Source organism: Sebastes umbrosus, chromosome 17 (assembly GCF_015220745.1).
Source record: "Sebastes umbrosus isolate fSebUmb1 chromosome 17, fSebUmb1.pri, whole genome shotgun sequence".
Taxonomy (NCBI): Eukaryota; Metazoa; Chordata; class Actinopteri; order Perciformes; family Sebastidae; genus Sebastes; species Sebastes umbrosus.
In genome coordinates this window covers 6,146,590-6,173,091 of record NC_051285.1, presented here as the reverse complement: position 1 = coordinate 6,173,091, position 26,502 = coordinate 6,146,590, and the positions used below count along the sequence as shown (strand labels likewise).

Sequence of the window (26,502 nt, the reverse complement as noted above, 5' to 3'; positions counted from 1 at the left end):
ATAATGGTGATAATACGTCAGATGGCTTTCTCGCCAAAAAATCAATTAATGGAGCTTTAAGCTTTTAACCTATATACAGTATTGATGTAGGAAAAGCTGTTTGGACTGCACATTTTCACTCACATTCACACTGGGACCTGCCCACAAAAAAAAAACACATAACCCTGACAGTGATTGTTGCTCATTGACTTTGCTCACCAAGATATTCCCAACAGGTCCAAGGATCCAAACCTCTGTGCAATCACTCTTTGAAACTAAAAGCGCTGACTTGGACCAAAACACAACCCCAATGTCAAAGATAGTACAGGTGAAAGTAATGGATCCTTGATCGCAGTTCATCTAATGCTCATCTCTCTTGACAAAACTGGTGACAAGCAGCACACGGCTCATCTCAAAGGTGAAGTGAAATCCAGGAGATAGTCTCAAATCCCCTGAGAGCACTCTGAGAGCCAGCTCATGTGGAAGGATCCTCAGGCCCCGATGTTAATATGTTCCCCTTGGTCATTTCTTTTTACTGGGTTTGCTGATGCATAGAGCACCAAATTTAAAAAAGGAAGATACTCTGTGCTGCAGACACATTTCAGCTCTTACCAAAAAAAGTATTGCGGTTAGATATCAAGCATTACATAAGGGACTGCAATATTTTGACCATCACAACATCCAGTATATTTAACTTGCTGAACACACATTATTGAAGCTGAGCTGAAAACATTTCTGCTATCAGATAAGGGGTTTGATTTTCAAAATCATCATAACTTCTCCGTTCAGCAAGTATAATCAAAGGTCCTGAGTGCTACTGCAATGCAGACAATCACAGAAAACATTTATTCCAATTATGGCCACAAATTGACCATAACGTACCTACAGGGAGTTAATAGGATTGTTGATCGATACCAATTACCAGTTGGTGAGATTGTTGCCTCTCAACTGTTGCCATCAGCCATATACTGTATATAAGAAGAGGAAGGAAAATCCCCATCAATGACACTTTGACAATCATCAGTCTCAGACTTGCCAATAGTTTCAATATAAAAAACGATTTGTGTCATTTACAACCTACGTACAAGAACAATTTTGTGTTATGTAGGTCTGGTTCAGAAATGTACCAATATCATCGCAATGGAAGATCAATCGCCTTACGTGCTTGTCAGGGTTTACACTCTGTAGCCGTGACCCTTCAGTCCTAATGCTTATCACTGCTACCGACCACTCTGATGAGCGGATTAGGCTGCCAATAAATCAGCGGTGACATGTGCCTGTTAAAACACGTTCAGTCTTTTCCGAGGCCATCTTTATGCTAAATGCAAACCAAAGCATCTGTCTTAATGAAGCTTTTGTTCGTAGCTATCCTACAGAAAGGCTAAGAGCTACGAGCTTTGAAGCCAAGCTGAGAAATTACGTTCATACATCTTCTCTCTAAACTTTGTGAAGTCTGCAAAGAAATCAAGTTTCATTTGGTACTAAAAAATTATGTGCCTGCTGCAGTTTCTGTATCTCTCATTAAATTAATCTCTCTCTCAAAAAGACACTTTTGCCTCATAAAATGATAATGGAATCCTTTTGGGAATTTGTTTTTTTCATTCTTTCGCTATAAAAACCTCGACTTGAGAAATGACTGGTTGAGAGACTTGTCAGCCGTCTGGCTGAAGGAAGAACAATAGAAAACAAATCTCTCCACCCTGAAATATAAGGCTCCAAGCAGCTCTGATCAGACAATGGTGAAACACAGAGAGACAGCTGCATGTAATATTCAGAAAAGGTCTACAAGATAAAAAAAAAAACCTTCAGCAAACCCACAGCTGATGTGGCATAACTTCCATGTAGGTTAATGACGACCTAATCTAGATTTTGATGAGAATTCATGCATAAAGGCCAACAAAATAGCACAAATGTCAGGTGGCTTTCTTAGTCAGCCATCTTTCCTGGACACCAACAGGGATGCAGCATCTGAGCACTGCATCCAATCCAACACAGAATGCTCCAAACATAGACAAAGGACCCCCTACACCCGTGGCGAGCCAGAGGACAGTGATTAATGAGGCCACACCAGTGGAGAGTGGCTCCGTTATACTCCACCTCCACTCTTGTCTCTGCTTCAGCAGTAAGAGTGTCAACAAGTAACTAATGACTGCCAAGATGTCCTCTGCTATACATTTCCTGAAAACATCACACTCCTTATCACCCCTAGTGCTGCATTCACATGGTGGTGGTACACCGCTGCGGAGCAGACCAGACGTTCATTCTTTAGGAGATGGCATTAAAGTACCAGCGCTGCGGTAAAGAGCAACTTGTTAAAATTGTAGTGCTGCACAATTACTCTAAATCTTATCAAAATCGTAGTATGTCCTACTTCAATTTTCAAATCGAGATCATACCATATAAAAATTGCAATGTCAGTCAAAGTAACCACAATTAGATATTTATTTTCAAAATTGTATAGCTGTTTTGTAACCGTAGTCGCAGCTATGAATTAAGACTTCTGCATGGTCCTGTAACTGAGATGCCGAACCTAGCCAATACGTGACATGAAAAAGGATTCTGCACTGGGTTAGAGTATATGGTTCGAATCACATTATTATGATATTGTACATGTATCTAGGGATTTTACAATATCAGATTTTCACTACACAATTATCGTGGCCAAAAGAATTCACAATAAGGATATGATTGCGATATCTATCTAACATGTGAAAAAAAATATGCTATCGGTCAAATTCATCTTTTTTAGCAAATGAGTTACACTCAAAAGTGTCTATGGAGGTGGAGAGAAAGTCTGTATCCATAACTGTACAAAAGCGTGATTTAAGAAGCACTGGGTTATTTGCATGATATTACCATATGTGTGTCATTAACGTATATTGTGACACCCCTACATGTATACAAATGTATCCATGAAATAATCTAAATTATCTTCAAATCATTGAAGTAACTTGAGACCAAACTATGTACTGTGTGTAAAACAAAAACCTCACAAACTCATTGTGTTAGGTTTCAAAAGGCAGCTTGATTGGAATCATTAGTTGGGAAAACAGAAATTTGTCAAACAACATGATAAAATCAAATAATCACAATATGATTCCACAGAAAGACCATACTAGATAATACCAAATCAGCCCTCATTCTGCATAATTTAGTAAACTAAATTAACCACAAATGTGTTGCTCCATGTTTGTCGTTTCATATTCCATCAAAAGGTTTATGTCTGAAGTGTTTTCTGCCCCCCTTTTCAAAGTCAAGGTTAAAAGGATATAACCAAACCAAATTAAAAATGTTTTTCTTATAAAATACAGAACAATTTGTGAGGTCAATGTTGCTGTTTTAAATTAAATGTACTATTGACAAAGAACAGTCACACTGTGCTTTTTATTGTATGAATGCATGCTTGATGAGTAAACTTCCATTTCTCAAAATTGCCATGCCAACCACTTTGGCCTTGCACTGAACAGACATCCCATGATGCCACCCATCGCTTTCTTTTTTTTTAAGTCCCCAGTGTGAACGCGGCATAAAACTGTCATCCATTCAGACTCACTGGTCTGCTCTTGTGTTAGACTATATTTTAGCCAGCGCCTCCCTTTTCTGGAAAAAAAAAACTAGGCGCTGCAGGAACCTTATGAAGTTCTTTCCCTCCACTCTGTTGGTCGGAGAATCCCTCGAGCCACCGATCGAACTGCAATCTCCCTGTTCAAACACAGCTGCATCAGTGGGCTTTTATCGCACCGCATCCCCCCTGGATGCAAAGATATGCACAGCTGCTGCTCTGTTGCCCAGAAACCGAATGTCATTTCAGGAATACCCCCCATTCCACAAACAGGATAGTGTTACAGGAAGCACTGCAAACAGCCTTGGCCTCTAAACTTGATTTTTCCCATTTCAGTCCCAGCTCTCTATAGTGCTCCTCCCATGCATCCATTTTCTGGGGCCCGGTCTCACTAATGAGAGTTCAGATGTCGCTGAAATGGTGAAGACAGGATGAAAAGAATTACATAATTGCACCTTCCCTAAGGGAGGAGCTTGCTGTTATTGAGTTTTTGGTATCATTTTCCCATCACTGGAGACTGACCTAAACCCTCTGTTCAATCAATGGATACCCAGTTATGAGCTCTGTAATTTAAAATCACATTATCGGATGCAGTTCATTTAGTTTGAGTACCAAGAAGCCTGCTAACAAGCATTTCTGTCTGAAGCCGAAAAGCATTCGAGAAAATGCATCTCTGGGTTGTTTGTTTGGTAAAATGGCTTTTTTGTCCTTTCGGGCCATCAATTTGAAAAATGTGTTATTAGGCTGTTAACGTCAATTATTTTCTTTTATCTTTAAGATCATGAATAAATACGCACATAATTATATTGTGAAACAATGTAAGAAATATATTATTTTATTAGGGAAAAACATAAAAGTTGTTCTATTGGAAATGGCCTAAGGAAAAATACAAATTCATTTCAGTAACTTTATTGGTTTTATAAGGGTATTTCATTAAACTAAAGGACAATTCCAATCCAAGCCTTTACACCATAAAGTGGGGGAGGGGCCCCCTTGGACCTACTACAGATGGATTTCACTCCGTCAGTGGGAGGGTGTAGGAGCTGGATTGGAATTGGTCCTGAACCACATGTCTTCAACCCCACGCTCTATTAGTAGTTCTCATATGCAATTAAGCCTTGTTTTGTAGAGAGCAAATCAAGACAAGAAGACAGCGGGTATAACATGGGGGCGTTTATGAACCACACGCCATTTTCCTCTTTCTTCTGCCACTAAAGTGCAAAGACAATGCCACTCTGAGTCCTTCAAAAACAAGTGCAAATGTTTTAAATAAATGCAGGAGGGCTTGCTGGGGTTCTCCCTTATTAACCTGACAGGTATTTTATATTCTGTACAGTTTGAGGCTTTTCTGCAAGAGGGAGTTGGCATTTAAGGCCCTCCAGAGGCACTAAAGCCATTGGGCTAGTAAGAAGAGCCATATCCGTGAATGAACTAATTAAGCTCCTCGATGTCCCCGGCAAAATGGTGCCCTGAGATTGTTCTCTGCAATAGCAGTAATGAGAAAGAGAGAGACAGAAGGGTAAAAACATGGGAGAAAAAAAAAAGCTGGGGGAATGAGGGGTGGGGAGGATGCTATAGACCTCATCCTCAGATGCAAAAAGGAGCGTGTACTGTTCAGAGGAGACAGATTAGCGAGGAGGCGGGATTTCAAGCCCTTTCTGGTACTGTCCTCGGCGAGCGGACCTGTTACATTTTTGAATGCAAGGTCCGTATTTTCTCCTCTTTGTTTTTCTACCCTTGGTTGCGGCAAAGCTCATTAAAGTCCATAAACAATGCGAGATGTGCTCTCTAATGAGCAAATGCGTCTATAAAAGGGCTCTGTCCTTGGAAAGCTGGCCATGTCAGCTAGCACTGTATGCAAACTCTGTCTCATGCACCTCATGACTAACAACCAGGCCATTCTCAACAGGCTCATTTGTGTTCTCAAGCTCCTCGTTTTCATTGTTCCCCTTGTTTTTTTCTGTACTCCACTTCCCATGGAAATCATCGTTCGCTTTACCTCCTGACAGGGAGTCATTTCGGCGAGACTTTGCCCCGTGAAAATCTGACACAGTGATAAATGAAGATTTGAGACTTCCCTCTCTGCTCCGCTCCTTTAGGGGTTTGTGTCCAAGGAAGTGGGAGTTGACAGAGTCCCAGGAGGTGTCTATGGCACAGGGTGGCTAACTAAGTGATCTGCTTGGCCGGCTACAAAGCGCAGTGGAGCTGAATGAAACAGGCAGCACAGTTGAAAACAACAGTGGGGCTTTCACTCTGTTAGTGGGCCATAACAGAGTATGCTTTCTTTGAGATAGAGAGAAAAAAAAAGATTTCAGGGAGACAAACAATGGAAAATGGGAGCATGATGTGGCATTTTGAGTTGCTCTTTCCCGCTGACAGTGGGTCAGACACTGATAAGTGACCCACCTATGGCTCACTAGTCGCAGTTATTCTGAATGATGATAGCAGCGACTGTGAGATAAATCATCGTTATTACACAGATACAAAATAATGATGTAAACAATTTCCTCAAATGAGTGTACAGGTAAGCTATGAACGCAATACTGGTGTCTTATTCAAAGAAAAGTAAGATACGTCTCTAAAGAGGAAAATGAAACCAATGCAAAGGTCAGAGAATATAAGTTTATAGCCCTGGAGGCTACAAAGTTCATTAAACCAATATTATGAAAATATCATAAAATATCTACAGTGGTAATCTTGAGGGTGCCATTGAAGGAAAGGCTGTAGGATAATTAATGTCCAAATTGTTCTGTCTCTAACAAGTTGGACACTCGTGAAATTTCATGGCAATCTGTCTTATTATATAATTAAATATCTTTAGTGCAAAAAAATCATTAGACAAAGCTCATTATGATGTAAAGGGTTCATCCTATGGAGGATATGAATGTACCCTTTGCTGCAAATTTGATAGATATTTAGTTCTAGTAGAAAAAACTTCAGAAATCATTCTTTGTGGACTTACCCAGACCAAAAGTCACGACAGATATCTTATTCGTCATCAAAGGGTTTGACAGACGGGAACACAAAACATTACAATCTTTAAACAGCTTTCATATTGGCCGAGAGAGATGGACTCTTTTATGAGGCTAGCTCTTTGTCTGAGCTAAGCAATAACTCAGCGAACACAGTTATTGGATTGCTTGAAAAAAAGCAGTCAATCTTGATGTCTACCGAACTTGGCCAAACCCATTAAAACTCTAGCAAGGCAACATCTGGTCCACTTAATATCAGCATGATGGAACCAGAGGCGAGCACATGCTATCTGAATATGTTACTAGTAAAACACAGTGAAGACACAGTATGCCCTTTCATAGCCATATTCTACGTTATGTCTCACAATGGAGACATTTCCAAGTGGTGAACTTCATAAGAGATATTCTTCCTTTTCCTGCTTTGCTGTTAATGCAACCTCTGGAGATATTAGTACACACATACACAACTAACAGACGCTTTGTATGTTATGTGAATCCCCCAAATGAAGTGAAAGATTGAGGCAGGAATGGGAAAGAAAAATGGCTGAAAAAGCACCATCTTTGGTATTGAGTTTTAACATCTTATTTTCTTAAAGCAAGTAAAATAAAAAACACCCAAAAGTGAGCAATTATGTAACCTATTCCTGATAGAAGAAATAATAAATCAAGTCTAATTTTCTGATACTCGTGCAGTTATCTGTGCAACCCTATCACTGCACATAGCATACCGAGCCAATACTTTGGTACCGAGTCCATGTCAAAATTCTGAAAACGTCACGGTACTCGTTTTTCTACAGTACCGCATGTAAGCATAGGGGCCGCCAGGGCTCAAGACCAGCGGCGTTGAAAATCTAAAACGAAAGCAGTAAACTCACTATCGACGCATCCAGAGGATGCACCCTATTTTTTCCCTAATAATTCTACATTATGAACAAAAAATCTGTGTTGAAATCAGCAGGAAGGAAAGCTGGTTAACGTTAGCTGTTAGCAGCTGGTGCACAGTCACAGCACAGTCCTGCGAAGCTAACTGCTAACATGAACGCAGGTCGCATTGAGTTTCATTATGATGATTCAAGCTCTATTCAGTAAAAATTAATATTGGGCGTAGGCAAATTTTAATGTCATCATGATGTGTTCAGATGTAATCTTGTGAAATAAAGTTTTAGGCGAGAAACGTATAATATAAAATAGATATTAAAGAGGGAATTATGACCTGTTTGGCCTCCTAACATTAGCTCTAAGAATTGTTTTGTTTTTGTTTTTTTAACGTCATATCGAATTGGAATTTCGCTGGTATTGGTATCGACTACTAAATTTCTGGTATCGTGACATCCTTAGTTGAAATTGGACAATTCCGCAAGACCCCAGATTGTTTTTAATAATGACTGTTTTGAATGTTCTTATGGCAAAATTTTTATTTTTTTTTGCTGCAGCATGGTTAATCTTTAGATTAGGCAACAAAACCATGAGAAAAAGATCAGTATAATGAGACGGGACCTGGATTTGGTCTCCAGTGTGGGGATGGGCAGCTTATTCTACAGTACTGTATGTATATGTGACAGTATTTTCTCTCTTCTGGCAGGCTTTCTTAACAAATAGGTGGGTTTTACAATGCCAGTCAGTATCTGATGCCACTGTGTGACAGTCTTTGACATCGCATGAGACATTATATTGTACAAGTGCATGACAGCGAGTTATACCCCGAGACGCTTTATTCTGTCTAAATGTCCGGTTTGTGTCAAGAGACAACTGTCACACAAGGGTGTGAAATGGACAGCCATAAATAAACCGTTATTCTTTCTTCCAAGACGTTGATACTATTTCGAGAGGAATTGTTGCATTAAGTGCAGCGTCATGGAGGTGACAGTGCCACTGAGCCAAGCCAAGCACATTACGAGTCTTTGAGCCGGAGCCTTTGGGCAGCCCAGTCTGGGAGGCTCGGGGTACAAACTGGCCGAGCCCTCGACCCCTCATGTTGAATGGTCTGAGCTGGGCCCATCTGGCTGCCTGCACCGCCAGTCAGTATCAATCATATGCAGCATGACACGCTCCCTTTGTTCCTGCAATGTAAACATATTTTATCCTTCTGGTGTTCAGACCGAGCGCTGATCTTCATTTGACATTTAGCTTCCAATCTGTCAGAAGAGATAGATAAGCATGGAGTAAAACTAATGAAACCGCCTCACTGATAGTCTGAACATCTGTATGAAAGCATCAAATAATTTGAATTCGTAACTCAAATCGAATTGGCTAAATTAACCTTTAAGCTTCATCAAAATATACGAAGGCATGAAAGCATAAAAGCACCTTTTTAAAAACATTCTTTGGTCTGTCATCCGCATTTCATCAATGAGGGGAAAGTTAGATGCGTCTAAACTCTGGTTGTTTACCTTCAGGGGGTGAAAGTAGAAGCTGCTGGCATTAAATGAAAAATTTAAAAGACTTCAGAGGGTTTAGTTGGGAGTTTATTGATTGGTTAACGCTTTTCAAAAAAGTGCATTACTGTTCAAAATGCAATGATACCATAAGGCAACGAGTGAAGGCTGCAGATCTTGCAGTATTTTGTAATTCACAAATTCATATGCCGGGGATTTTGCATTTAAATTCAAATACTGCAAGCTGCCAAATAATGTGGAGGACAAACTACCAAACAACTGTGCCAAGACTGGAGTGCCAAAAAAACTTAAGAGCATTTCTTTATCACCTGTCAACATTCATGTGTCATCAACAGAACACATTTCTGTCCTCCAAACAGGGCAAAAAGTCTTATGGTATCCATTTCCATGTGCAGGCATAATTTCTGAACTGTCAGTAGAGCAAAATAATTACACAGCTACAGAACTTTGCAGTTACGGTGGCTTATTAAAGCAGCAGAGCAGCGCATTATGCAGAAAAGCCTCGCAGATAAAATGAGACAGCTGTCAGTCAGGAGAGCGGCTATTCATTCCAGAGACATAATCAGGCCACGATACACAAGCTCAAATTTTGCTCCTTTTGCAGCAGTCAGTTTACCGGCAGAGCGTCGGCGCCTCGTCTTATTTTTAGACATTATTTTGTGAGGGGAAAAACAAGAAAAACTCGCATCACATGGGCTTATCTTTCAAGGCAAAGATCTCTCTTTCAATGACATCTGAGGTTCCATTCAGCTCATGCGAATGCATTTTAATTTAGTAACAAGAACAGCGAAGATCTAAGAAAAGCAATGTCCTAGATGTGCAATGTAAAGACCGGCCAGCATCTGTAGCCATGTAGTAGGACGACTGAATGATTCATACTGAATGACACCATCATTCTTTAATTAAATCATGGAATGAAGGTCTAAAAAACATCCGTCCATGTCTAACACTATTACTGCTCTCGGTGAGTTTTATTACATGAAACGGGGCTGCAGCGACAGACAGGGAAACAATAGATCCAGAGGTTGAAGTGCCCTGCCGACTCAGTGGTTCCTCCTTGACGACACTTTGCATTGTGTCCCGCCTCCCTCTCTCATCCTCCACCCCTCCTCCCGCCTGCCGCCCGCCGCCCCTCCACCTTTGTCTGCCTCCACGGCTCACAGTGAGCCACTCCTGGGGCTTTTTCGTCGACAATGCTGCTAGTGTGAAAGCCTAATAAATTACAGACCTCTCCTGATCTCATCAAACGCAGTAGCCTGACCATAAACACATAATGGAAAAGACCCTTAGAGGGGTCTGCGTTGGGTCAAATCCCGGTGACTGTATTCACATTTTCAGATGAAATTGGGTGTTTTTTCTTAAACTTTAAATTCAAAAAGCATAAAAAAAGATGTCAAATCCTTTTCTATGTGCTACATTTGTAATAGTCATGCGTTTACAGTGTCAGGATCTGTGAAAAGACAAACCTTTTCAGCGTGTATTCAAGTAATGGGCTACTATAGAGCTCACTGAGGGTCATATGGAGAAGAACATCAGAAATCTTAGTGCTCAGTTAAGAGGACATTTTGAAGTAAGGCTGTTAGAATATGAATCTTTCATTCAGAATTCATGGAAATATAATTTTGTAAAAGAAAAATGCACATGTGTACAATAATACCTCTTTTAAAGTTATAAATGATGCATCAATAATAAAATAGGACATGTACCTGCTTTGATGGTGGCCACTCTTGCATGCAGCATACAGGAGAGGACACGAGTAAAACTATTCTATCTTTGTGTTTATTAATCTGTGCCTTTATTTAGTAGGTATAAATACCAAATTGCATTACTTTAACACTATCTAACCCCTCACCCCTTTTATTTTGAAGGGTCAGAGGTCCATATCGGAAGTCTTCCCATGAATGCACCTCGACTGTGCGCTCCTCCAAATATGTTTTTCTTACAGTTTCTGTGTAAATGGATTGCCAAACTGAATGCACATCATATTAATCTGTGCACACACAATAGTAAATTAATAATTAATCTAAAATAGTGTGCTTGGTATAGTGATCCTTTCATTTGGTTTAACAATCACAGATCTCTACATCAATGTTTTTTCTGCCATTTGACACCCGAGAGGCTCCGCACAATACACTCAATTATTAAAAAGTGGCTTATAATGTAGATTAGATTCTAATTTGTGAATTTCGTATTCTGACAGATCTCATGCCGGCGAATTGGTCCCAATTTTTACATTTCTATTTCCTAGGATATCATTTGAAAATGTTCAAAATAGTATATACAATAACATTTTTTTAACATTAGATTAGAGAATTACATTGTTTAACCTATCCCCACTATAATATTCCACAATGCATAAATAATACTAATAATACTGTAAAGAAATTTATATTTTAAGTTACAAAGTTGCCTGATGTACATCAGGGACTCCTCTAAATAAACAAGCCTCAGAATCTGACCATGCGTGTGATGCCAACTTTAAATCCTTTCCGACACTCTATGCTGCCGACGCATTTCAGTTGTTACTAGAAAAACGGTATTGCGGTTTGACGCCCGGAATTGCAGGTGTTAAATGTATTCAAGTTCATTTTGTCTTCTGTTATGGAAAACAGCCACTCCCTCTCAGCACCTAGATAGCGTTACCCTGCAACCACCTGCTACCAACCCAACACAAAAACACCATCTATTTTCATCAGTCTGACCTCATCAGTGTTCGCATGTTCTTTCCATATAAGCAGCAGCAGCGGCAGCGGGGCTCGGGCTATATGCAGCTCCCATATTAGATTGTGGGCAGGGTTTTACCAGTTAATTAGATGATGTTTGACGTACCAGTTTGATCAAACAGTCCACAGAGTCTCTGTGCTGCATCTCCGCTGTCAAATCAGCAGCTCTTAGATGTGTCTCTGCGTTTCCTCTTGTTTCCATAACATTAACTCGCAGCAATATACACTGAGAGAACTGAATACAGCCTTTTAAAACACATACGCCGCGTTATAATTGCTGCACCTTTGCCTTCTTTAAACATCAACAAGAAACCAAAGTACATCATTTCTGAAGTCCTTTTCTCCATTAAAGAAAAGAATAGTTCCCCATCAAAAACACCATTACCCAGAAACACAAACCCAATATTCTTTTATTTTAAATGAAAAATCTCACAGTTACTATTTAATGTTTTTTTTTTCTTTCCAGCTGGATTCACTAGTTGGTCTAGAGTGTGCCGTTTCTGCGCACACAGCGATTTGAATGCACAGCAAGGCAGCTTAAAAAAGAACTCCACAAGTCTTGAATAAGAATGGTGAACTCAGCTTCCACATAACTTGTACTGGCCACATTTTCATTAAGATTAAATGAAACCTAGGGACAGGTTATAAAATATCGGAGACTATGCAGCTTGGGGAAAACTCTGTTGAGTTTGTGCCTCCTGAGCTTGCGAACAGTATGCAGTGGAATAAGTCATTCTAGACTTTTGCTGGCTGGGTCTGAAAACACCACGGAGCCACGGAGGATGCTCGCCTCAAGAATGTGCTCGCTGACAATTGTGCCAATTTAGAAAGTAAACAAGTCCACAGAATACTGCGCATGCTGCACATCTCGCCTTGTTCCCATCTCCCAGAAGACGCACTTTGTTTTTTTTCTCTCCCTTTTTTTTTGTTCTTCACACAAAGGCTGAGGCGGCGGCGTGGCACCTGAAGACGCCAGCCAATTGCAGAGTCCCTGGGATGAGCTAACTACCATTGCTAGGCATTACATCATCATGGTGAGTCACTCTCTGGGATTAAGAGTCAGTAACACATGCCCCAATACACCATGGCCTTACCTCGGCATGACAGCTCAGCAAAGGTAAAGTGAGACGATGATTTGTGACTGCAGGAAGCCTGCCTTTGTGCATCAAATAAACACTGTTCATCACTGAGGCAAGAATAATCCTCAAGTTTGGTCTCTGAGCTCCAGCAGTTAAATTGTGTCAGACAACTTTAGCTCAGGTAAACTATGTAAGTGCCAAGACATCCCGGCAAGAAGTACTGAAAGGATGCCGAGCGCCAAACATACGGTATGTATGTGCTGACACAAAACGCCCACACAGCGTGAGGCCACCTACACATCCCCGCATATCAGTGGTGGCCAGCAAACAGAGAGCACACGAGTGGCGTCTCTCCAAAGCATTATTACGAGTCAACAAGCTCGTTGACTGTTTATACATTTTAATGTGAATTAGTATAATTATACTGATTATATACCAAGTGTAATGTTGAGACAGTATGAAATTATAAACAAAATAAGACACGATGTTGGATTCTCCTGTCCTAATGGGCATTATCCCAGCTTTGCGATACACATTGGCTGCAGTCCATTTGGCAAATTTTTCAAAGCGGCAAGGGCGGAAAAACCCATTTTAATGGAGTGCATGCTAGAGCCCAACAATGTGTTGACTGATACTAGCTTATCACCAATATATGGTAAATATTGATATATACGTGGGACATATTGTTGTAACAGTCAGACCAAACTAGCAATTTTGAAAACATGCAGGTGTTGGAAAAGATATCCAATATCCATTCAATTAGGATTCAGTGATGCCAAAGCACGGACATGTACCAGTCTCCTCTGTTTACCATGCAGTTGGCCTTCGTGTAGGTTTTTTTTCTTTACTTGCTGCCAATGCCGTCTATTCAGGTCGGTATAAGCAGCATGTGCCTCTTGTGTGCTGAATTTAAATAGTGTGCATTCAACTTGGACCAGCACTTATATGCCAGTTGGGTTTTTAGAGTGCGCTTTATTGCTTCTCTTTATCCCACATCGAATGCAAGCGGAACAACAACATGGGGATAAATGAGTGATTACCTGAGCAGCCGATCAAAGGCTATAACATTAAAAAACTAAAAAAATCTGGGTTAGTGATGATGATGATGGCATGATGGAATAAGATCCACGGAAAAAGATCAAGCGAAACAAAAAAGACATTCACTGAGAAAATGGGGAAATATCTCAAAAAAAGTGAGACACAATTACAATGAATTGTGTTGGAAGAAAAACATCACCGCGTGCATCTTAAATGAGCAACAATTATCCCTGTGGACGACAGGTGTACAAGAAAATGAGCTGCCTCTCCAGGTGGTTTTCAAAAGCAGCATTTCAGAGTAGAAAATCCTCCTCCTTGAAGACAAATAAAGCAGGTGTGATATCAGCTAGGCTGCTGAAATCCTGGAACAAACCGCCTCAGACCGTCTTACACTTTTACTTCAATGAGTCCCTAAGCTGCAGCGCTAGTGAAGTAGCCAAAAACAATACATAACTGGCACTCCCCATCTCAGTAGAAGAACTAAAAACAACATGGAAGAGCTGGAGTGACAATTACGTCACCGGGTAAAGAAGCCCAAATAAAATCACATATTACGTCTACAGGTGGCGACTTAAGTTACATTTTTCATGCAGTCCAGCTTAATAATATACACAATATTACCATGAGTCATATCAGTCTACTCCTTTGCCAGCTACAGAGACTACAGTGCAAAGAGATTAAGCATATCTACTTGTGGGGAAAAGGGAAAACAATCTTATTGTTAAGGTGATATTGGGCTTATTGTTTTCAGCGGCCTAAACAACTACAGTAAAGAACAGACATGTGTGCTTATAGCTGAAGTGTTCACATGTGGAGTTGGTGCATGTAAGTCCACGCTATAATTGTGGGCATACCTCGTCATGGGCCAAAATGCTTGTCAAAAGGGACTCTGGTGGTTAACGCTACAGGAAAAGTCAGGGGATCACAATAATCATTGACTTCACGCGTCAGTATGGCACGACGCCTGTAGCACACACACGGGACGTGCAGTACAGACAGAAGAAGCGAAGGTAGAGTAGGACGGGTCAAACCAAGGAGTGTGTGAAGATTACATGGGTGTTTTGATGCGTGTAATACACAGCTAGTATGTGATGCCCTTCAGTCTTGTTATAGTATATTGCATTTACCGCAAATTACGACAGTCTGTCACACAAAACCTGCAAGACTTAGCCACATATCAGTTTACATTTTACGCTTAGCTTTTGCAGGAGATAACCACATGCATGCTTATGTGTTGAAGCATCAGCATCAAACATCTACCAGGCAGGAGGACACGTTGATGATATTGCTGTCTTGTTTCATCACTCAAAGGCTCAGTTGAACAAAGGCACAATCAAGCAAAACCTCCTACTTTCTGCACTTGTGACTCATGAAAGAAAGACTGCCGGTAACTCATCATTAGGAATGCAAATCATTCCGTGCTGTCGTGCATACAGTATGGGTGATCCCTGATAAAGGTTACTGCAGCTGAAGTAGTTGTTTTTATATTAAGGTGTCATCTATCTAAGCACGTCTACATCTGTGGGTGAACTGCTCAGTAATGGAATGTAAAAGCAGTACTTCTCTCACTGGAGTATTAACACAAGACAACTCCGAAGTGTGTTTGACTTTCAGACAGAAATACCATCTGTTCACCAGTGCCAGTCCTGGGGGAAGTAAGTTAGAAGAGTGACAGACTATAAATAACACTGGGCCCCATGCTAACAATAAAGAAAACTGGAACATCGATACAAACACTATCTATTCCAAATAAAAATCAGTGCTTGTAGTTCTCCAGGCGGTTCAAGGAGGACAGGGACATCATGCTGGGATTCCGTTACGCAGTAAAGTAGTCCGTCGTCACCTTGGGCATCCTCGCCAGACTTGGCAGCCTCACTAAAACAGAGCTCGGAGGGAAAAAAAATGCAATGCTGCATGCCAAAGCAGCACGTGTGCTGATGTAAAGGACCTGGTGAGGTTAGAGGATAAAGGAGTCTGCTGAAGATGCGGAGTGCCACAGCAGACAACACGCCCGTCCACCGTCACCTTTCATATTCTCCATGAGCAGCGTGGCTATTAGCCTAAAGGCAGCAGCAGCTTCAAAGACTGTTTTGAATCAGAACCACTCCCGGAGATGTTTTACCTGGCTGAATGTTCACATCAAGCACAGTTTCTCTGAATCCATTAGAAGCTGATAGCAGTTCGCCTTGGTGAGCTGCGCAAGTCTTCTTTGAAGAGAAATAGAGTTATTTAGTATAAGAGCCAAGTTCAGTTCAACCAGGGGAAGCCACCAGAACACGGAAAGTCGGAGAAACTTTCACTTTCAGTAAGTTTCTACATGTTTTGTAAATGTGTACGAACAGACCAGCAGATAATTTACAGACTGTAAGCTCATCTTCAATTACAAAGACTCAACTCTGAAGTCAAACTGGTTTTGATCATGACAGGTCACTAAGTTAATCAAACTCTGACCAAAAAATGACTTTCATAAATGAGCTCTGGTTTGCATTTAATTGGGTCTTGTGATCCTTAATCAGAGCTTAACAGTAATGGTTTCCAGGTTGCCATGGGCAACCATTTTGAGAAATTGGAAACCAATCCTTGGTCTTTGGTTGCCATCAGTGGCAACCACTTTTTAACATATAAAAAATAAGGGACAGCAAAACGTGCACCCCTGAAGTTTCATCTCTGACAGTAGAGATGATGGACAAGCTGTTGTTTGTGTCACTTGAGAGACCCACAATCTAAGACAACGCTGAAGGGCCAATGGATCTGTGGTGAGAATCAGCAACCTGCTGGTTTCATTTCAGAGGGATCTGTGAACAACAGCTGCACTACTGGTATTTTGTAAACCAGGAATTGAGGGCGTTAACTGACACCACTAAAGATTAAGATTCTGTGAAGTGTAAGATAAGTGTCTGAAAGACAGTTAAGTTTGTCAGGATCGCCAGCAATCCCACGGGTCTCAGAGGGTTAAGCTGACGTATAGTATAGTATAGTGTAGTATAGTATAGTATAGTGTAGTATAGTATAGTATAGTATAGTATAGTATCTTAATTACTCAAAATATAAGGTGACTAAAAATGACATTCTGCAATCAAAAGCTGATGCCTGGTCGCCAGCATGGCAACCACTTTTAAAAGTTAGTGTTGAGCCCTGTATATGATCAAATATGTTTTTAAAAGTAGAGTTACTTAATATGATTGACAGAGTTTCTCTTTAGGTTAAATGATCTGGCTGATTGCATAACATTATTTTCAGATGGGACATTAGCAACTAGCTTGGTAGATGTTGAGTAACTTGTAAGCACATCTTAGAAATGGATAATTTTGGACTTATGTTTAACACTATGTAGACCACCAATACAGGCCGGAACTGTATCTTAAACTGTCGTACACAACGCTGCGTTGGGTAGGCAGCTGGTGGAAAATACTTTGCAGTTGTTGCATGTACTGAAAATGATTCAGTTTTACTTTAATTGACTTTAAAGTTCAGGGAACATGAGCATAATGCAAACCATCAAAGAGTGTGTTGGTTACCAATAGTGCAGCTACATACACACTGCATATGCTGTATTGAGTTTTGCAAAGTAATGCCGTGCTGATGGAGGGGAAAAAAAGGGTTGGGGGGTCGAGGGAGGGGGGGCAGCCCCCATTCTGCATTACAAGCCCATCTCCTTCTGTTTTTTTTTTTCTCTCTCTCTTTTTCCCCACATTCAATTCTCTATAGGACGCCTTCATCGCTCACACAATGCAAATCACTGGTCTCTATTCATGCACTGATTAATATGCAAAGACAGCCCATCCTCATCTAACAGTCAGCAGAGAAGAAATATAACAGCCAGCCGAGTCATTTTGAACTCATCTGTTTGGAACTGTCTGCACTTTTTGATGCAGCATAAAGAAGCACTGTGAGATGACATGGATTTATGGATAACGTATCAAGATCCACTGCTGTATGTTTCATTATCTTGTGTTAATTTTGATGACCTTTATATGATGTTGTATCTTCAAACAACCGCTAATGACATCAGGACTAGTATATATTCATTACTCTCTGTGCTCCTCTGTTCATTTTTGTTATAACCCACACATAAAACTGTAACAGATTATGGGATTATAACCAAAAACATTCATAAAATGTCATAGTTTTAAACAACACACATGACAATGAGTAGAATAAGAAGAAAAAGTATATGGAAAAAGAGAGTAATGAAGGGTACAGCGCTCACATCTGGCAAATCAACTAAACTTGCAATTATGAGTCAATGAGAAGTCACTGGTGAGGCTGTTCTCTGCTTGTATAATAACTGTACAGTAGTAGTATATGCCATATATGGCTGAGTATGAGCGGAGTCCAAAGGGGGTACAGCTGTAATGCGAGCAGCGTCTGCACTGATGAGAATTTGATCAACATAAGCTGTAATAAATTGGTACAAAATGTGTATATGTCACTTTGAAGGCAGCGTGGATCTTGTTGCAGCTACAGAGCACAGTTCTGAAAGACCCAGAATCGAGTTTTATTCAGGGAGCAGACTAAAAACGCCTTATAATTTTCCCTTGTTTGGCTGCTTTTTCCAGTTCCCCTAAGTCAAAAATAGCCTGTATTATTTTCATAGTGGCTTTGAACTCACCACAGCAGTTAAAGTCCCATATGTTTGCCATTTAGGAATTGTGTATTTTTTCTCTCCCTCTAAATGTTAAGTTAAACTTGTTTTTTTTTCTTTTTCTTTTTAGGAGTTCAGCTCTATGCTTGTTGCACAAAAACATTGTTTTACTGTAGATGTAGAGGATCACGAAATGAACTTCACAGCTCACCTCACATTGTCTTTAGATTCCAAAGCACATGGATATGCTTTGTTCTTGAACTCAGTATCTGGAGTTTCATAAAACTGTAGAAATGGACTGGCAGGTGCAGTAACTGGACGTTCAGACCGAAAGAAGCATTTGAAAAACACAAAGGAGGGCTGCATTGGTGGGGGCTTGTTGTTTCAGTTACCGATGTGAATGCAGAAATACAATTGAGGAAGTCCAGTTTGAGTAATAGATGCGTGACTTTGAAAGTCTGTCAGACACCAAAATACTGCACAGTTCTCTATATAGGCTGATCGCTTCTATTTACGAAAAGAAATGCCACATAATGTGTATCTAACCCACAGTAATCACGAGTCAGGACGTGCAGGGGTATGGCTAAGGAAGTCAGGTGATGTAGAATAAAGAGCGACAAACTCCGCGAAGGGAGGGGGTCGCGGTGGATAGATGGGTCAAACAAACAGGACTTTCTTCCAGGAGAAAAGCTTTTTTTATTTAGGTAACAAATGTACATATTTTAACCCAAACTATGATCTTTTCCTAAACCTAACCAAGTAGATCTGTTGCCTAAACAACAGGTTGTGCACTGCAGGCGCACTTATCGCTCGTGTTGCTGGACATTCGTAGGAGAACGCATGGATAATGAGCGCTAACTTTTTGTAAGATATCATAAGAGCTGTTGTATGAGGATGCGATGCTTTATAATGAGGAAGGATTTTTACAACTCTGGAAAGTTCTCAAGATGAAAACATTTGTATCCTCCATCTTGACATCTGGATGAACCTCTCAACGCCAAGCAACAACAAATCACAAACTCAGGCCGGAAATCTAAAATCATATTCAGGCATTAGCAGTCGTAAGGTATGCCACCTCTCTGCAAACCTTCAAACGACAACTTCACATCCCTCAAGGGAGGCATTCTCATTTTCACTCCAGAATAGGTGTGACAATTAGTTTTGCCTCTCATTAGCCCCCATCACCTTACACTCTTTCAGGTTGCAGAACGATGACCATGGATATGGTAGATCACTCCAATAACACAAGGTCAGAACTGGTAATACGCACCAGACTCAATCCATCTGGCTGCAGACAGACCAAGACAAGAAAGGCCACTGTCTGTCTCCACTTCTAAAATCATACTCTTATTTAATCTGCCCATTATTCAATCATCTTTTCTTTTTTTTGAAAGGTGGTGTGGCTTCCCATCCTAATGTTTGTGACTAGACTCGAAATTTAATTATCATTGAACTGGAACAGGAACTGGAAATCAATAAATGTAATTAAATTGCTCAGCCTTCACACTGTGTGATACTGTCATTACCCTTTTAATAAACCCCGGGCCTATCAAATAATGTGATCAATTTCTTTGAATTTCTTCCCCCTATTGCAAAAGAGCAGAGCTGAGGCACAGTTGTCTAATTATCTCCCTCTTGGTTCCTTTCACTCTCCCTGCCATGTGAGGTGCAGTGAATTGCGGGGGCGGCAGAATATTTCGGCAGGATCATGAATCATATGGGAAAAAAAAAAAAATTAACATCCCAAGTGTTGTTGGTACCACACCGCCCTCCGCACAACTAACAGAGACAGGTTGATACATGTTTGGGTGTGAACGCTGAAAAAAAACTGTTAAAAATACCTATAATAAATAGAGATATTCTGTAAAACTAAATAAAGCCTGTGTTTAATCAACGTGTGCTCGGGTTCATATATAGTTCAGTTGTGTGTATGCAAATATTGTCGAGTCACAGATCTGCAAGTTGGCACGCATTACGCCCACATAACCATGACCTGACAATATTGGCCCATTTTATCTTATCACAAATATACAATAGTTTGTCCACCAGAGGGTACTAACAAGATTACTTCTAAACTTTAAAATGTCAAGCTCAGTAGGCTACATATCTTGGTCAATAACAGATGGGCCCTTGGTCTATCCATCCATCCATCATATAATGAATATAGATCTATTTTGTTCAAATGGGCTATTTGATATCAGCATCAAAATGCCAGTATGGGTTAGGGGATTTTCTTTCTGACAAAAGTTAAAGCAAAAATAGGAAATGAATAAAGAAAACAGTAGACCTTTAGAATATGGGGGTTAGAGTTGTGACATCTAAACCTGAGGTTATAATAATCATCCTTGTATATTCTAATTGGGACATTGTCTAATAAATGAAAATATTATGAAATCAAACTATTCTTCCTCTCTCCAAGGACCCCTGGGGGTCCTCAAACTCCACTTGGAGCACACAGTTGCAATGTATAGAAAGAGGGGCAGATGTAATGAGGGCAGGAGGATGTGAGGAGCTGGAGAGGAGGTGGGGGGGCGAGGGGGTTTAGGGGGAAAACCTCCCGCCCTATATATCCATGGGAGCTCTGGGATTGGATTCTATTGTATACATTGAATGACTATTCAGTCCTCCTCAATGGATGACGAATTTCCTCCCAACCAACCAACCAAATTAAAAAAAAAAAAAAACTACCATCAAATCAGTCCCCTGTCACAACGTCATTTTGCGCCTAAAAACGCACTGCGCTATTAGAAGTTGGTATAACTCCACTGTCCTGTTTAAAGAAACAAGAGGTTATGTCACATTAAAGGAGGTCAGAGGCTGTTTAACCTCTAACACGATCACACTGGTGTTAAATTCTAGAATCCCACATTGACACATCCGCGCAGAATTCTGTTTTCGTGCCAAATCCGATGAGTCGGAATGGAATGGAATGGAATGGAATGGTGGTGGCCGCATTCTAATCCGTCCAACCAATATAGAGTTTATTATAAGGGAACAAAATTCAAATTAGATCTTGATAAAAAAAAATGTCCCTAAAGCCATTTTTTTCTATATAAACGACTATTTTTCTCACACACACTATATGAACATGTGTTAACGTTAATATGATCATTCGTATAGCTGGATGTATGTTTGATTTCTGAAAGCATTATTTCCTCTCTATGGGCAGAAGTTCTTGTGATATTCTCCAATGTCCCTGAAGCTGTTTTTTTTTTTAGCGGACAGAAACAAAGCATCCCCCACCGACCCTCCGGACGAGCTGCATCCTTCAGTGCGTCACGGCCGGGCTGACCCAGCAGAAGTGGACTTCATGATGAACACATGTGCAGTTTAGTTGACGTTATTAAGATGTTTACAGCGAGAAAACGGTGGCTCACAAGCAGCCACAGAGAGTAGAGAGACAAAAAAATATGCTGCTGGCATGAGAGGGACCACAAAGCGTCCCTGCATCACCACCACCAGTCCTCTAATCTCAGCCAGCATCCACTAACCTTTCCGAACACGCGTAAAAACGCAGCACGTGTGCATCATTTTCCTCCAAATTAAGCAAACCATATTGTGCCATAACTCTGGATAGTAAACCAACCGGACCTGAGATGACATACTCCTCTGTATTGCGCGGAGATATTCAAAAATGCGCCTCCTGATACGAAAACTACACAGCATGCAAACTGGATGAAAAAGGCGCAGTATTCGGCTCAAAACAGAGACAAACATTCGCACTTCTTCTTTAGAGAAACTTTTGCTTCCATGGTGGTGATTTGTGCAGAGAGAGAGAGCACCAGCAGCATCTCTCTAACCTATAACGCCACTAGCTCCGGAGTCAGAGACAGAGGATGCTGCTGCTCCAGATCCAGAATCAACACCAGCTCCTCGGCCTGCCTGCATTCCACACTAGTCTCCTTTGGACCACACATCCTTAGAATAAACCCTCATAATGAATAATAATAATAAATAACTCATCTAGCATCTTACCTGCGCAGCCAATGAAGAAAAGCAATCCCCAGATGAGGTCCCTTATTTGAAGCATTGTAATGTGTCACAGATATTTCTCCTTGAAGAGCAGAACGCACTTTAAAACAGCGAGGTGTCTCTACTGGAGAGGTAGAGGAGAGGAGATAGCAGAGCCTTTTCCAGCAGGGACAACAAACTGCTACCGGACGGATTTTTGGTCCTTGTCGCTACCCGTGTTCACGGCACAATGAGTGACAAGCAGCAGCAACCGAAGCACGCACTCACACACACACACACACATGCACTCAATAGATACCAACACGAATTACTCCGCCCGGTAGGCAATAACCCCCCCTCCACACACACACACACACACACAGAGAGAGAGACGCACGCTCACAGAGGAGGCGGGCTGAGGTGAATGCAGTAACAAAGTAGTGCCAGTGTGTGTAGACAGCAGATGGTCACCAGAGGCTCTAATTCGGATTACTGAGCTTAAAAAGCAGCTAACTGAGGTTCAGAAAACACATGGAGCAACATCATTATTCCAAACTGAGGACTAATTAAAAGTATGGTTCAGATTTAAAAAAAAAAAAAAAAACACCAACATGCTAGTAGGCTATATAAATAAATTATTAAAGGTGTTATTGTTAAAAAAAAATATATGTAGAAAAATGTTTAAAATAATACATCCAAAGAGCTTGTAGAATGGTGCTGAATAAAAGCATGGCTTTATTTAAAAAAATATATTGTTATTATGAATTATGAATGAATGAAAGACTTTATTTCGTAAAAATAAATAAAAACAGATACAAAATAATAACAAACAAAACAAGAGTAATAGTGTCCGAAAAGGAGTAGGTAGAAGTAAAACTTATATTCTCCTACCCCTTTCTCACTTCTTCTCTAATAACTCATATATCATAGAATGATAATATAATGTAATATATAAACTATCCCACTGAATAAATGAATTAATCATTTTAAAAAATGTTGACGGGTCCAAAATTAATGTTTTGTTTTCCTCTGTGGAAGATATCTGATGTTTGGTTCCCACTTCTAACAAGGATGGTGAGCCAAAACTATAACAATGTTAATAAAAATATGTACCTGAAATAACCATTTGTGTCTGATGTGGTTTTTCCACAAGTTCAATTACGTTGTTAAAAATATAAAAACTTCACCTTCAACTTACTAATTTTCATTTCAAAACTTTAACTGAACATAAGCTTCCCCTACTTTACTGAAAGTCAATTTTCTCAGTCAGTGTACCCTGGAGACTTCCTGTTTATACATCTGACTTGTGTTAGTTGCATACTGGACCATGATTCATCCATCCCAGGAAGATGTGAATGCAACATTAGACTCAGATTTAAGGTGAGCACAGAGACATTTTCCATTTTCAGCAGATGAATTTGAAAGCAGCCTTCTCAAACTCAACAGGTATACATCATTCTGCACAGTAAACGTCAACACATCCAACTGAAGTAACAATAAGCAAAAACACATTTTTGAGTGGAGGGGGACCACCTAACTGAGGTTCAGAAACACATGGAGCCACATCATTATTCTTAACTGAGGACTAATTAAAAGTGTGGTTCAGATTTAAAAAAAAAAAAAAAAAAAAAAACATGCTTGGAGGCTGTAAATAAATTATTAAAGGTGTTATTGATAAAAAAAAAAATGTATGTAGAAAAATATTTAAAATAATAAATCCACAGAACTTGTATAATGGTACTGAATAAAAGTATAGATTTTCCTAAAAAATATATCATTTAATTTTTAAATTAATTTATCATTTATTAATCATTTTAAAGGGCTGCACAGTGGTGCAGTGGTTAGCACTGGCTCCTCACAGCTAGACGGTCACAGGTTGGAATCTGGCTTGGGCCCTTCTGTGTGAAGTGTGCCTGTTCTCCGTGTTAGCGTGGGTTTTCTTCGGGGACTCCGGTTTCCTCCCACAGTCCAAAGACATGCAGGTTAGGTTAATCAATGACTCTAAATTGCCCGTAGGTGTGAATGTGAGTTTGAATGGTTGTCTGTGTCTATGTGTCAGCCCTGCGATGGACTGGCAACCTGTCCAGGGTGTACCCCGCCTTTGCCCAATGTCAGCTGGGATCAGCTCCAGCCCCTCCACGACCCCTAACGGGATAAGCGGTTGCGGATGGATAATCATTTTAAAAAATGTCGACGGGTCCAAAATGAATGTTTACCTCTGTGGAAGATATCTGATTTTTGGTTCCCACTTCTAACAAAGCTTGTGAACCAATAGTATAACAATGTTAGTATCGCATGGTAGCTCTGTGTCGTCTGCGATCAAGTTGCCAGTTAGTGTGGGAAAAAAAACAGTCTGAGTTTGACGCTATAAGTGCCTGGCAATGACTTGTTGTGAAGTGAATGCAATGGAACAGGGGGAAGGAGAATGTGACACCTAGTGGCTAAATGTTATCAATAGCACCTTTAAAATGATAAATATGATTAAATATGGTGTTATCTCTGACACTACCAAACCAGCATTCAAATTCAAAGTTATTTTATTTACAAATCACACCACTAGTGTTAGCAGCTAAAAGTACTTCAGTGGCCCACACTCCTCTGGGGATGTGAGGGGGGCCACTTGATTTGACTAACTGAGACCGATCAAGCCTCACATTAGCTGCACCTCAACTTTGTGATACCACTTCACAGCCAGTATGGTGAGGTGGCTGTAATAAACGTTCTATCATCTGCTGCATGCCATCCCATCTGCTTAGAACACAGTATAGCTATCTAAGGAATTCAAAGCATGTACTGCATCATCACTCCTTTACAGTATCAGCATTGATATATAATGGATATAGACTAATGTTACTCAGGGCAACAGGAACATATTGCTGACATAATTAGGAATGCAATAATAACCGTAACCTATTTTTTCAGTTAGAGTACAACTGTATTGTATAATTACACTGGGTCTCCAATTAATGATAGTTTATAATCTACTGTAATTTACCACATCCTTCTAGTCATTTTTTTTGCAAGTCTCAAGTCACCGTGTGTGCAACTCAAGTCCGACTTGAGTCCAAGTCCACATCCCTCCTCTCTTTAAACATACATGCTGCATGTGACAGCTGTATAAATATAGACTTTAGCTCTTTTGCTACACGAAATAGAAACAGATATTTGTGTTTTCCTACCTGGGTCGCTGCTCTGCTATTTGCTGTCTGCAGTTCATCATTTGGTTCAGGGAATCCTCTGACTATAGGTTGTTGCAATGGAAAGCAAGTACAACAAACTGTAAGTCAGTTTAAATATTTCCTCACTTTCTATTTTAAACTCTAATCAATCTTTATATGTTTTATTTTTTATACATAGACCGTCAATAGAATTGCATTTCTAGGCAACAGCTTGGGTCCATGTTTACTTCCTGTCAGCTGATGTAATTCACCTACACTGCAACAGGAAATAAACTGGGACACATCTGGAATGTTTACATTCACAACTGTGAAAAGTTCTATTATCACCTTATGAAGTAAATATGGCAAAGTTGTTAACAAAAGCTGGCTTATTTACACATCCAGCCAGAGCAACATTAGCATTCATTTGAAGTTGTGTCCACCTGATGAATGCTGAGTCCATATAAAAGTGTTCCACAGTATCATTAAATATGTCAGTGGCACCACAAGCCTAGCCTCCAATTAAAAAGCAATGTACGCTGATGTTAAAGTTACCGGCTGGAGCAGTCAACCTGAGATAAGTACCACCAGTGTTAGCCGCTAACAGTACTTCAGTGGCCCACACTTCTCTCGGGATGTGAGGGGGCCACTCCATTTGACTAACTGAGACCGATCAAGCCTCACATTAGCTGCACCTCAACTTTGTGATACCACTTCACGGCCAGCATGGTGAGGTGGAATAGTTACATCGACCCAACTCTTTAAACATACACGTTCACAAGTCTTTTTTTGCAAGTCTAAATCAAGTCTCAAATCTCTTATATGGTTGTTTAAATTCTATCAACTGCTGCATACCATCCGGTCTATAGAACACGGCATAGCTGCATCTAAGGAATTCAAAGCATGTACTGCATCATCACTCCTTTACCTATTAGCATACAGTATTATCTATTAGTTGTTTGGTATATAATCACTTTAAACAGGTTATTGCAATGCAATATGAAAAAAAAACACACAAAGAAAGCTTTCCTTTAAAGTAAATAACTGTATTTATCTCCT

At 40.3% G+C, this 26,502-nt stretch overlaps 1 protein-coding gene across 15 annotated transcripts in view; it reads right to left on the bottom strand.

Moving 5' to 3' along the window:
* Nucleotides 1-23,091, bottom strand: part of ncam1a (neural cell adhesion molecule 1a) — a 276,924-nt gene extending 253,833 nt beyond the window's left edge. For 5 of the 15 annotated variants that reach the window (XM_037747868.1, XM_037747866.1, XM_037747867.1 and 2 more), the window contains exon 1: nt 22,310-23,091. In XM_037747868.1, the coding sequence (XP_037603796.1) occupies nt 22,310-22,364 (55 nt within the window). In that variant the 5' untranslated portion in view covers nt 22,365-23,091. The remainder of the gene's footprint in view (nt 1-22,309) is intronic. The other 10 variants (XM_037747872.1, XM_037747873.1, XM_037747871.1 and 7 more) reach the window with 5 other exon arrangements.
* Between the last annotated feature and the right edge of the window lie 3,411 nt (nt 23,092-26,502).